Source organism: Zea mays, chromosome 3 (assembly GCF_902167145.1).
Source record: "Zea mays cultivar B73 chromosome 3, Zm-B73-REFERENCE-NAM-5.0, whole genome shotgun sequence".
Taxonomy (NCBI): Eukaryota; Viridiplantae; Streptophyta; class Magnoliopsida; order Poales; family Poaceae; genus Zea; species Zea mays.
In genome coordinates, this window is record NC_050098.1 from 151,036,366 (window position 1) to 151,047,776 (window position 11,411).

At 56.8% G+C, this 11,411-nt stretch overlaps 2 protein-coding genes across 2 annotated transcripts; one reads left to right on the forward strand and one right to left on the reverse strand.

The window, feature by feature from the left end:
• The first annotated feature begins 5,068 nt into the window (after window positions 1-5,068).
• LOC103650734 (cytochrome P450 94A1) lies at window positions 5,069-7,586 on the forward strand. The gene is made up of 2 exons (XM_008676299.4): window positions 5,069-7,258; window positions 7,376-7,586. Exon 1 carries the CDS (start codon window positions 5,603-5,605, stop codon window positions 7,205-7,207), a length of 1,605 nt encoding a protein of 534 aa, XP_008674521.1. The 5' UTR covers window positions 5,069-5,602; the 3' UTR covers window positions 7,208-7,258; window positions 7,376-7,586.
• A 177-nt stretch (window positions 7,587-7,763) lies between these two features.
• Window positions 7,764-10,868, reverse strand: LOC100382013 (uncharacterized). The gene is made up of 6 exons (NM_001174779.1): window positions 10,069-10,868; window positions 9,884-9,967; window positions 9,437-9,519; window positions 9,257-9,344; window positions 8,877-9,131; window positions 7,764-8,111 (listed from the first exon to the last, which is right to left on the reverse strand). The coding sequence occupies exons 1-6, from the start codon at window positions 10,852-10,854 to the stop codon at window positions 7,983-7,985; spliced, it is 1,425 nt and encodes a 474-aa protein (NP_001168250.1). The 5' UTR covers window positions 10,855-10,868; the 3' UTR covers window positions 7,764-7,982.
• Between the last annotated feature and the right edge of the window lie 543 nt (window positions 10,869-11,411).

The following is an 11,411-nucleotide window of genomic DNA, read 5'->3' on the forward strand; positions in this document are numbered from 1 at the left end:
GAATCGGCGCAGAGGTTGCTTCACGGGTCGGGCTCCAACTCGGATGTCCAGCGAGTGCTCGGCGACATCCCTCGGTATGCCAGGCATGTCCGAGGGACTCCACGCAAAAACTTCGGTGTTCGCGCGGAGAAAGTCGACGAGCACTGCTTCCTATTTGGGGTCGAGCTCGGAGCCGATCCGGATCTGCTTGGAGGCGTCGTTGCTGGGGTCGAGAGGGACGGACTTGACCGTCTCAGCTGACTCAAAGTTGCCGGCGTGGCGCTTCGCATCTGGCGCCTCCTTGGAGAGGCTCTCCAGGTCGGTGATGAGGGCCTCGGATTCGGCGAGGGCCTCGGCGTACTGCACGCACTCCACGTCGCATTCGTACGCGTGTCGGTACGTGGAGCCGACGGTGATGACCCCGTTGGGGCCCGACATCTTGAGCTTGAGGTAGGTGTAGTTGGGGACGGCCATGAACTTGGCGTAGCACGGTCTCCCCAGCACTGCGTGGTAGGTTCCTCGGAACCCGACCACCTCAAACGTGAGGGTTTCCTTTCGGAAGTTGGAGGGAGTCCCGAAGCAGACGGGCAGATCGAGTTGCCCGAGGGGTTGGACGCGTTTCCCGGGGATGATCCCGTGAAAGGGCGCCGCGCCAGCCTGGATCGAGGACAGATCGATCTGCAGGAGCCCGATGGTCTCGGCGTAGATGATGTTGAGGCTGCTGCCTCCGTCCATGAGGACCTTGGTGAGCCTGATGTTGCCGATGACGGGATCGACAACGAGCGGGTACTTTCTTGGGCTCGGCACGCGGTCGGGGTGGTCTCCCTGGTCGAAGGTGATGGGCTTGTCGGACCAGTCTAGGTAGACTGGCACCGCCACCTTTACCGAGCAGACCTCCCAGTGCTCTTGCTTGCGGTGCCGAGCCGAGGCGTTCGCCACTTGCCCACCGTAGATCATGAAGCAGTCGTGGACCTCGGGGAACTCCTCTGCCTTGTGATCCTCCTTGTCGTTGTTGTGGGCTCTGCCACCTTCCGCCGGTGGCCCAGCCTTGTCGAAGTAGCGCCGAAGCATGACGCATTCCTCAAGGGTGTGCTTGACGGGACCCTGATGATAGGGGCACGACTCCTTGAGCATCTTGTCGAACAGGTTGGCGCCTCCGGGAGGCTTCCGAGGGTTCCTGTGCTCGGCGGCGGCGACAAGGTCCGCGTTGGCGGCGTCGCGTTTAGCTTGCGACTTCTTCTTGCCCTTCTTCCTCGCGCCGCGCTGAGCGGACGCCTCGGGGACGTCTTCCGGCTGGCGCCCCTGAGGCTGCTTGTCCTTCCGAAAGATGGCCTCGACCGCTTCCTGACCAGAGGCGAACTTGGTGGCGATGTCCATCAGCTCGCTCACCCTGGTGGGAGTCTTGCGACCCAGCTTGCTCACCAGGTCGCGGCAAGTGGTGCCGGCGAGGAATGCGCCGATGACATCCGAGTCGGTGATGTTGGGCAGCTCGGTGCGCTGCTTCGAAAATCGTCGGATGTAGTCCCGGAGGGATTCTCCCGGCTGCTGGTGGTAGCTTCGGAGATCCCATGAGTTTCTAGGGTGCACGTATGTGCCCTGGAAGTTGCCGGCGAAGGCTTTGACTAGGTCGTCCCAGTTGGAGATCTGCGCAGGAGGCAGATGCTCCAGCCAGGCTCGGGCGGCGTCGGAGAGGAACAAGGGAAGGTTGCGGATGATGAGGTTGTCATCGTCCGTCCCACCCAGCTGGCAGGCCAGCAGGTAATCCGCGAGCCACAGTTCCGGTTTTGACTCCCCCGGGTACTTGGTGATGGTAGTCGGGGTTCGGAACCGGGTCGGGAACGGCGCCCGTCGTATGGCCCGGCTGAAAGCTCGTGGACCGGGTGGTTCGGGCGAGGGGCTCCGATCCTCCGCGCTGTCGTAGTGTCCCCCAAGCCTGGGGTGGTAGCCTCGGCGCACCTTCTCGTCGAGGTGGGCTCGACGGTCGCGGCGGTGGTGCTCGTTGTTGAGGCGACCCGGGGCCGCAGGCGCTGTGTTCCGCGTGCGTCCGGTGTGGACCGAGGCTTCCCGCATGAATCGGGAAGTCGTGGCGCGATGCTCCGAGGGGTACCTCTGCCTTCGGGAGGCAGAGCTCTCGGCTCGTCGGACCGTGGCATCTTCCAGGAGATTCTTGAGCTCTCCCTGGATACGCCGCCCCTCGGTGGTGGATGGTTTCGGCATCGCTCGGAGTAGTATCGCCGCTGCAGCCAGGTTCTAGCCGACCCCACTGGAAGCCGGGGGTAGCCTCGCCCTGGCATCGTCGGCGATGCGGTGCTAGACGTTCTGGACCAGATGACGCGCTTCTCCGGCCGGTGCTCGGCCTGCCCACTCCTGCCCGATATTTTGCCGAAGCTGCACAAATTGTCCTGCTTCCTCGTCGAGCCTAGCCTGTACCTCGCGGATTTGCTCGAACTGTGCGTCCTGACCCTCCGCAGGGACTGGGACCACAGCTAGCTCCCGAAGGATGTCAACGCGAGGCGCAGGCCTAGGGGGATCACCGTCCTCTGGCATACCAAGATGGTTGCCTTCGTCGGGACCCCCTAGATCGACGTGGAAGCATTCGCGAATTGGTCCACAGTCCTCGTCGCCGAGGCTGTGGCTGCTATCGGAGCAATCGGAGAGGCAGTAGTCACATGCGGTCATGAAGTCCCGCATGGCACTGGGGTTATCGAGCCCGGAGAAATCCCAACCAGAGTCGGGCTCGTCATCTTCCTCGAAACCCAGGGGCCCGTAGGTCGAGACGACCGTCAGCCGGTCCCAGGGTGACCGCATATGATACCCCGGAGGGTTTGGACATGCCTTTATGAAAGCGTCCACCGAAGCGGGGTCGCTTGGTGGATCATGGCTGAATCTAAAAGGCATGAAACGGGAAACTGACGGTACCTCTTGATCGACGGGCGGCGACGAAGTCGCGTCGGGGATGGACTGCACCGTTGTCTCAGGTAAGAGGCTGACGCCCAGCAAGTCCTTCGCGAGCGTGCTGGCGTCATCCGTCTGCTTGGAGTTGGCGTGTTGCGGGGAAACGACGCTCGTCTTCGTCTCAGACGCGAGGTCGACGCCCGACGTGTCCCCCGTTGGGGCGCCGGCGCCGTCGACTCGCTCGACGGCCGACGAGGTGCCGCCTCCTGCTTGGCCATGCCTGCCCTGCCTCCTCCTCCGTCGGCGGGGAAGGTGACGGGACAGACCCGGATGTTGCTCTTCCGCCACGTGGGGAAGACGTCATGGATTCCGCCGCCGGCGGGCGGGCTGACGGCCGCCATTGTCGTTGTCGAGCGGCGGAGGAAGGAGCATCATGTCGTAGCTGCCGTCGAGGGACATGAACTCAAGACTCCCGAAACGGAGCATCGTCCCGGGTTGAAGAGGTTGCTGGAGACTACCCATCTGGAGCTTGACGGGAAGCTGTTCGTCAACACGCAGCAGGCCCCTACCTGGCGCGCCAACTGTCGGCGTTTCGACCCCGGGGGGTCCCTGGACCGACGAGTAAATTGTCGCTGCGTGTCCCAGCCCAGATGGGTCAGCGCGAGACAGAACACAAAGGGGGGAAAGACAGCAAAGGGGAACCCGTGGCCTTCGTGTTGTCCTGCGCCCAGGGCGGATGCGCTTGCAGTAGGGGGTTACAAGCGTTCATGAGGGAGAGAGAGATAGACTGTCCGCCAGCCCGTTCTCCCGCGCGGCCAACCCTCTCGTACGAGAGCCCTGAACCTTCCTTTTATAGGCGTAAGGAGAGGGCTCAGGTGTACAATGGGGGGTGTAGCAGTGTGCTAACGTGTCTAGCAGAGAGGAGCCAGAGCCCTAAGTACATGCCGTCGTGGCAGTCGGAGAGGTTTTGGCGCCCTGTTCATGTGATGTCGTGGCCGTCGGAGGAGTGCTTGAGCCCTGTGGAAGTACAGCTGTCGGAGCTATTGGATCCTTGCTGACGTCTCCTTGCTTCCGTAAGGGGCTGAGAGTTGCTGTCGTCATGGAGCACGCGGGGTGCCATCATTACTTGTTTACCGGGGCGAGCCAGATGGGACGCCGGTCTTGTTCCCCGTAGCCTGAGCTAGCTAGGAGTAGGGTAATGATGGCCCCCCTGTGACGTGGTCGGTCCGAGCCCGAGGTCGGGCGAGGCGGAGGCTCCTCCAAGGTCGAGGTCGAGTCCGAGCCCTGGGGTCGGGCGAGGCGGAGTCCGTCTTCCGAGGTCGAGGTCGAGTCCGAGCCCTGGGGTCGGGCGAGGCGGAGTCCGTCTTCCGAGGTCGAGGTTGAGTCCGAGCCCTAGGGTCGGGCGAGGCGGAGTCCGTCTTCCGAGGTCGAGGTTGAGTCCGAGCCCTGAGGTCGGGCGAGGCGGAGTCCGTCTTCCGAGGTCGAGGTTGAGTCCGAGCCCTGGGGTCGGGCGAGGCGGAGTCCGTCGTCCGGCATTGAGGTTGAGCCCGAGCTCTGGGGTCGGGCGAGGCGGAGCTTCCTATGGCGCCCGAGGCTGGACTTAGCTGCTGTCAGCCTCACTCTGTCGAGTGGCACAACAGTCGGAGCGGGGCAGGCGGCGCTGTTTTCCTGGTAGGTCGGTCAGTGGAGCGGCGAAGTGACTGCGGTTACTTCGGCCCTGTCGACTGAGGAGCGCGCGTCAGGATAAGCTGCAGGCGATCCTTGCATTAAATGCTCCTGCGATACGGTCGGTTGGCGTGGCGATCTGGCCAAGGTTGCTTCTCCGCGAAGCCTGGGCCTCGGGCGAGACGTGAATCCTCCTGGGTCGGCTGCCTTTGCCCGAGGCTAGGCTCGGGCGAGGCGGGATCGTGTCCCTTGAGTGGACGGAGCCTTGACCTGAATCGCGCCCATCAGGCCTTTGCAGCTTTGTGCTGATGGGGGTTACCAGCTGAGATTAGAAGTCTTGGGGTACCCCTAATTATGGTCCCCGACAAAACCCGAACCCGATTACACATGGGACTGTTTTACCCCATTTACTACAGCACCCAGGCTTAAATGATAAAACATGTACTAAGAGATATTTTTATTTACTCTTTGACCATATTTGTGATATGCGGACACGTGGTTACTAGAAGACACTATTTATTTTGCATGAGAATGTTGATGAAACTACAAAATATGCAGGCTGAAATGCTGAATTGTGTTGTGTTGTGTCGGGTACGGGTCCCCATGGGTATTTGGTACCCGGTCGGGATGGGTATGGGAAGATTTTCGTGCCCGAGATCGGGTTCGGGTTCAGGGATGGGGGCGGGTCTGTGTTCATGGGTACGGGTTTGGGGAGTTAATCCCCGGTGGGGAATTCTCCATGGACTCTAGCTCTAACGGATGTCATGTTTTACAAAAATTCATCAAACGATTATAGAACTAGATCTCTCAGGTCCTAAATATAGTATCTATATAACAAAGCCCTATCCTCGTTCTGTACATTATTCCTAACCATTTATTTTCTAAATAACATGATATATTTTCTAATAATATGATATATAGATTAACTATCGGGTTGCAAACATTTTTATGGTATTAAACATTTTAAACGAGGTATTATTTTAATTTTGAGGACTCAAATATATGACTGCAGACGACTCCGATAGTCCCAGTAGACGACTGAGCACAGCCACGTGATCACGCCATGGACGCCGCTGTCGCGCCGCTCCTCGCAGTCGCCGTCCTTCTCTTCCTGGGCCTCCGGCGGCGCGGGGGCCACCGCAACCACTGCCCCTACCCGAACCCCGTGCTCGGCAACGTGGTGCCCCTGGTCCGCAACCTGCACCGCTTCCTCGACTGGGCCACCGACCAGCTCACGGCCGCCCCGTCCTCCACCATAGAGGTGCGCGGCGCGCTCGGCCTCGGCCGCGGCGTCGCCACGGCGGACCCGGGCGTCGTCAACCACATGCTGCGGGCGAGGTTTCCCAACTACGTTAAGGGCGCGCGCTTCGCGGGGCCCTTCGGCGACCTCCTCGGCAGCGGCATCTTCCTCGCGGACGGCCGCCTGTGGAGCCTCCAGCGCAAGCTCGCGTCCTACTCCTTCTCGTCCCGCTCGCTGCGCCGCTTTTCGGGGCGCGTCCTCCGGGGCCACCTGCACCGCCGGCTCCTTCCTCTTCTCGCGAGTGCGGCTGACTCCGGCGAGGCCGTTGACCTGCAGGACGTGCTCAAGCGCTTCGCCTTCGACAACATCTGCGGCGTCGCGTTCGGAGTCGAGGGCTCGACGCTGCTCGAGCTCGAGGAGGCCGGCGGCCGGGGCAGGGGACGACCCCGCCGGCACGACACGTTCTTCGAGGCGTTCGACGCCGCCGTCGAGATCTCCTTCGCGCGCATGCTCCACCCGACCGCCGTCGTGTGGAAGGCGATGCAGCTCGCTGGCGTCGGAAGCGAGAGGCGGCTCCGCGAGGCCATCCGCATCGTCGACGAGCACGTCGCGGCGATCATGGAGTCGGAGGAGCGGTCGCGCGGCGTCGGCGACGGAGGCGGCTGCGACGAGCAGCACCTTCTGTCGCGGTTCGCGGCGGCGATGGAGGAAGAGGAGGGGAGCGAACTCGGCGCCATGTTCCGGTCGCCGGAGGCGAAGCGGCGGTTCCTGCGGGACATCGTCGTCAGCTTCGTGCTCGCCGGGAAGGACTCCACGTCCTCCGCGCTCACATGGTTCTTCTGGCTCCTCGCCGCCAACCCGCGCTGCGAGCGGCGCGTGTACGAGGAGGTGGCGTCGCTCTCGCTCCACAGATATGGCGTCGACGACGAAGGCGGCTACGACGAGCTCAGGGGGCTGCACTACCTGCACGCGGCGCTCACCGAGGCGATGCGGCTGTATCCGCCGGTGCCCATCAACTCGAGGGTGGCGGCCGCGGGGGACGTGCTGCCGGATGGCACGACGGTGCGCGCCGGCTGGTTCGCGGACTACTGCGCGTACGCGATGGGGAGGATGCCGCAGCTGTGGGGCGACGACTGCCGCGAGTTCCGCCCCGAGCGGTGGCTCGATGGCGGAGGCGAGTTCGTGGCGGTGGACGCGGCGAGGTACCCGGTGTTCCACGCCGGCCCGAGGGCGTGCCTCGGTAAGGAGATGGCGTATGTGCAGATGAAGGCCGTTGTGGCCGCCGTGGTCAGGAGGTTCGCCGTGGAGACGGTGCGGGCGGCAAGCATGGAGGCGCCTCCGCCGTACGAGATGACGGTGACGCTGAGGATGAAGGGCGGGCTGCCTGTGCGGATAAGGAGGCGGGAGAGCGACGCAGGCCGGCACTGATGATGACAGGAAGCCGAAGCAGAAAAGGCCGGCTATCATGATTCATGAGAGGTTGGTGTACACAGTGCACATATTTAATCGTAATTACCTATCATAAATCTAACATTCCTCGATGTTCTATATATTTTGCGAATAACATCTTTCACTACTTTATCCTGCTCTATGCAGGAAGACAGAGAGATGGAGTATGCAAGCAACAAAGCAACACACATCGCAATGGTCAGCCGAGGAATCGGAGATTTAAAAGAGACATTTTTCCTGAAAATTACTGTAAAATATTCCCCCCATCTATCCAAAACAATGATGTAATTCTTACCTCTCAAGAAGCCAAAGTTTTTAAATTTAAAATATGGAAAAAGCTAACATTTACGATAATAAATATTAGATTAATTACAGAAAATATATTTTTAGAATATTTATTTGTAGACATCAATGATATTTTCAATGAAAATTAAGAAAGTTTGGCTTAATTCAAATCTAGAAACATGAAATTGCTCTACAGAGCTCCGATCAAAACAGGTAATACTATCACTGCTTGCCAATGAGAGACATACATACTGAAAGTTCAGCTAAGATTTGGCGTTACCTTATTGCAAATTATAGCATCCGGGGGTACAGTCAGAACCATTACTGAAAATCACTGCGTGGCAATGATGGGCAGGTAAAAGTGAAAGAACGCAGTTGCATACATAGATCATAGATGGGGCGCACTCTTATCACATCAACACTCGCCCGAATGTCCTCCGGCTACGTTTGGCGAGTTGCTTAAACATCCTCAAGAAAAGCCGGATTGATACGCCTGCCACCCCTCCATGCGATACTGTCTCGCGGTCTCTACAGGGTTACTGGCCTTTATAATCCCTCGTCCGACTATAATTATATCACTACCTCTGTCGTTGATGACCTGTTTATCACAGCGTTTCAAGTCAGAAAAGCTCATAGAAACATGGAACGCATTGAAAGAAAAAACTAATATCCCGTTTGGATGTAGATATTGGAGCATAGAATTGGAAATTGGGAATTGGAATCAGCTTTCTTAAATTATGTTGTTTGGTTGCACATGGAATTGAAATTTGGAACCAGAGGTCCACTAGAAACCCCCTCTCAATACAAAGCCTCGCCCCCCTCGGTATTGCGTGGAATTACACCACACAATTCCTAACTCTAATTCAATGATATCCAAACAATAGAATTGGAATTACATGCTTGATTTGGTATTCAACCAATTCAATTCCAACGAAAATTAGTTTGTATCTAAATTATGGTTATTAGAATGGAATTCAATACCAACGAAACAAACGAGGCCTAAGAAGACTTCCGGCCTCTACACAACTAGGGTGTACACAGCCACGAAAAAATAAAAGAAAAGACATAACAACATCTATCATGTCACAGTAAACGACACCACACAACTTAGTCTTCAAAACCAACCACTAAACACAACTTAGTCTTGAAAACTTGATATTATAATGCTTATAGCCAACAATTATCTAAATGTACTTTCATGCTATCAAACTAATACCAAGTTTTCGAGAACTGGCACCAGTGTATAAGGTATAAGTAACCTAACCTACCAACTTCCAAGATACATAGCAACTTTGAAGGATTAAAAATAAACACCACAGCAGTGAGCAGTCACGCGAGAATCAAATGGCAAAAGCACACTCACAGAAAAGGGAGTGTTATATTGTTGCCCAAGGGCATCTCCTCCAGCAGCTATCTGAACCCCAGGAGTGGCATGGATAAATGCTGGGCTTGACGGTGCTGGTGACCAAGATGCAGGATTCACTGATATAAATCCTATTACAAAGTCAGGATGTTGCTCGGCAATCTTTACAGCCGCAGCAGTGTAGTCTCCATAAGCAAGGTTGCCAGCTGAGCTCATTTCAGCAAGCAAAAGTAGGCCCCTTCCTTTAGGCAAACCCTTCAATGCCAGAAGACAACAGTGACTGTGAGCAACGCAATGCATGAGCTATTAGCAGCTGCAAATTAACTATTATCTTTAACTCAGTAATTGTGTAAGACCTATGCATATATGTCATGAAATACCTTGAGCTTCAAGCCATCTACAATCCCAGGTCCAGGAACTATATGCGCATTAATAATATCCGCCCAGTCTAAGATGCGGAATATACCTCTGAACCGAAGTAAAGAAAATGCCAACTATGTCACACAAATGTATGTATAAGAAGGAAAATAAATTAAATAGTTATAGTTCCTTTTTCTCACCCTTCAGATTGCATAGTTACTGTGTTCCCAATGTCAGCAAACTTGCGGTCTTCAAAGATCAGAAAGTTGTGCTTCCCAGCAATCTTCAATTGAAAGTTAAGAATCAGCACAATACTGAATCAGCTATGCGGTAACCAGATGCAGAGTATAACTTCAGCAATCGGAACAGGAATACACAAAACGCCTCTAGTAATGAATAAAATAAAATCAAGCTAAAAGAACCAAGTAAATTGGCCTGGTATAGGGATTTTGCCTTTCATTTATGGACAACCCATTCCGATTACACATAATGATACTGTGTATACATGATAATGAAAGCACCGACATCTGATTTGAAACAAAGTACAACTTCAGGACTCTAACTGGGCGATTATGGACACTGACATCCTTATGATCAGTAACACTACAACAAAAAGATAAGGAAACTGCTGTCAGAAGAGAACATACTGTGCGAAGGTTGGCCCCAAAATCTGGTGTAAAATCAGACAAGATATCAACATGTGTTTTCAGCATACAAATCTCTGGACCAACCTAAACAAGTGGGGCAAACAAATCAAAACAATGTTAGCAAATAGTAGGAGAGCATCGCAAATACACAATAACTAGTAGCATATATATGTGTGTATACATACCTTGTCAGCAAGCTCAAGTAGCTCCTTGGCTGTCCCAACATCAGCCGCGACACACAAGTTGCTCTGCTTCGCCTCCATCACCTCGAACAACCTCCTCCCCATGGGGTTCGTGGCCAACCCCGCCCTCTCCGCAAACGACTTCCTCCGAGCAGTAGCCGACGGCTTGGGTGGCCCAGCAGGCACCCCGGGCACCGCCACCTTCCTGTTGGCTTGGAGGAACCGCCTGACCTCCGCGATCTTCTCCTCGCCGACCTTCCCGTGCCTCGCCAGCACGGCGAGCATCTCCGTGAGGGTCATGAGCGAGTGCAGCGCGACCCCGCTAGCGGCGAGGTTCTCGCGCCCACCTTGCTCGCGGTCGATGACGACGACGGCGTCGGCGACCACGAGCCCCTCGGCGCGGAGCGGGGCGACGGTCTCGAGCACGGAGGCGCCGCTGGTAACGAGGTCCTCGACGATGAGCACGGTCTGGGCGGCGCGGAAGGCGCCCTCGACGCGCTTGGTGTCGTAGCGGCTGAGCAGCATGGGCACGGAGGCGGCGACGGAGAGCGCGGCCGCGAAGGGCAGCGCTGTGTAGGGCACGCCGCAGAGAAGGTCGTAGGGGCGCGTGGCCGGGAGCGCGCCGAGGAGGGACGCGACGGAGGCGAGCAGGCGCGGGTGGGAGACGAGCACGCGCAGGTCCAGGTAGATCGGGGAGGTGATCCCGGACTTGAGCACGAAGGTGCCCAGCTTCACGGCCTCCACCGCGTGCAGGTCCAGGATCAGCGCCTCCTTCGCGGCGGCGTCCATGGTGTTGGTGGGCGGCGTGTGTGTAGTGGCCGACTGTGCTGCGCGAACGGGGGAGAAAAGTTCTTGACTCGACATTTTTCTCTGTGGAAATGAGTACGTGTAGAAATGCTCTTCTACCAACACACACAAGCCGACAACCAAGCTAGCTTGTGCTCGTCGGTCGTCGCGATCGCGATTGTCCGAGTCACCAGAGAGAAAGCGTCCCGGAGAAGATTGATGCCCGCCCACACCGGAGCGGCAGAATGCGCCAACGGCAGAAAACTTGCCACCAGCACGTGGAAATTTTTTGCAGCGGAATCTGGACGAGGCGGCATGGCAAGCCCCAAGGCGCAAGCTGCGGCAAGCAATCGCGGCGGCAGTGGCTACCGACCAGCATTGTCACCAAACAAGCACGGAGTTGGGGCAAGTGAAATTACGCGGAGGCCACTTCACCCCGAGAGAAATCTAAACCCAGGGTGTAGAGATGTTATTCGGAAGAACACGTGGAGGAGTCGTACGATTCTCAACATCGACAGCATCAGGAGCTAACCTAAGAGGAGTGCCAATAAGACACAGCC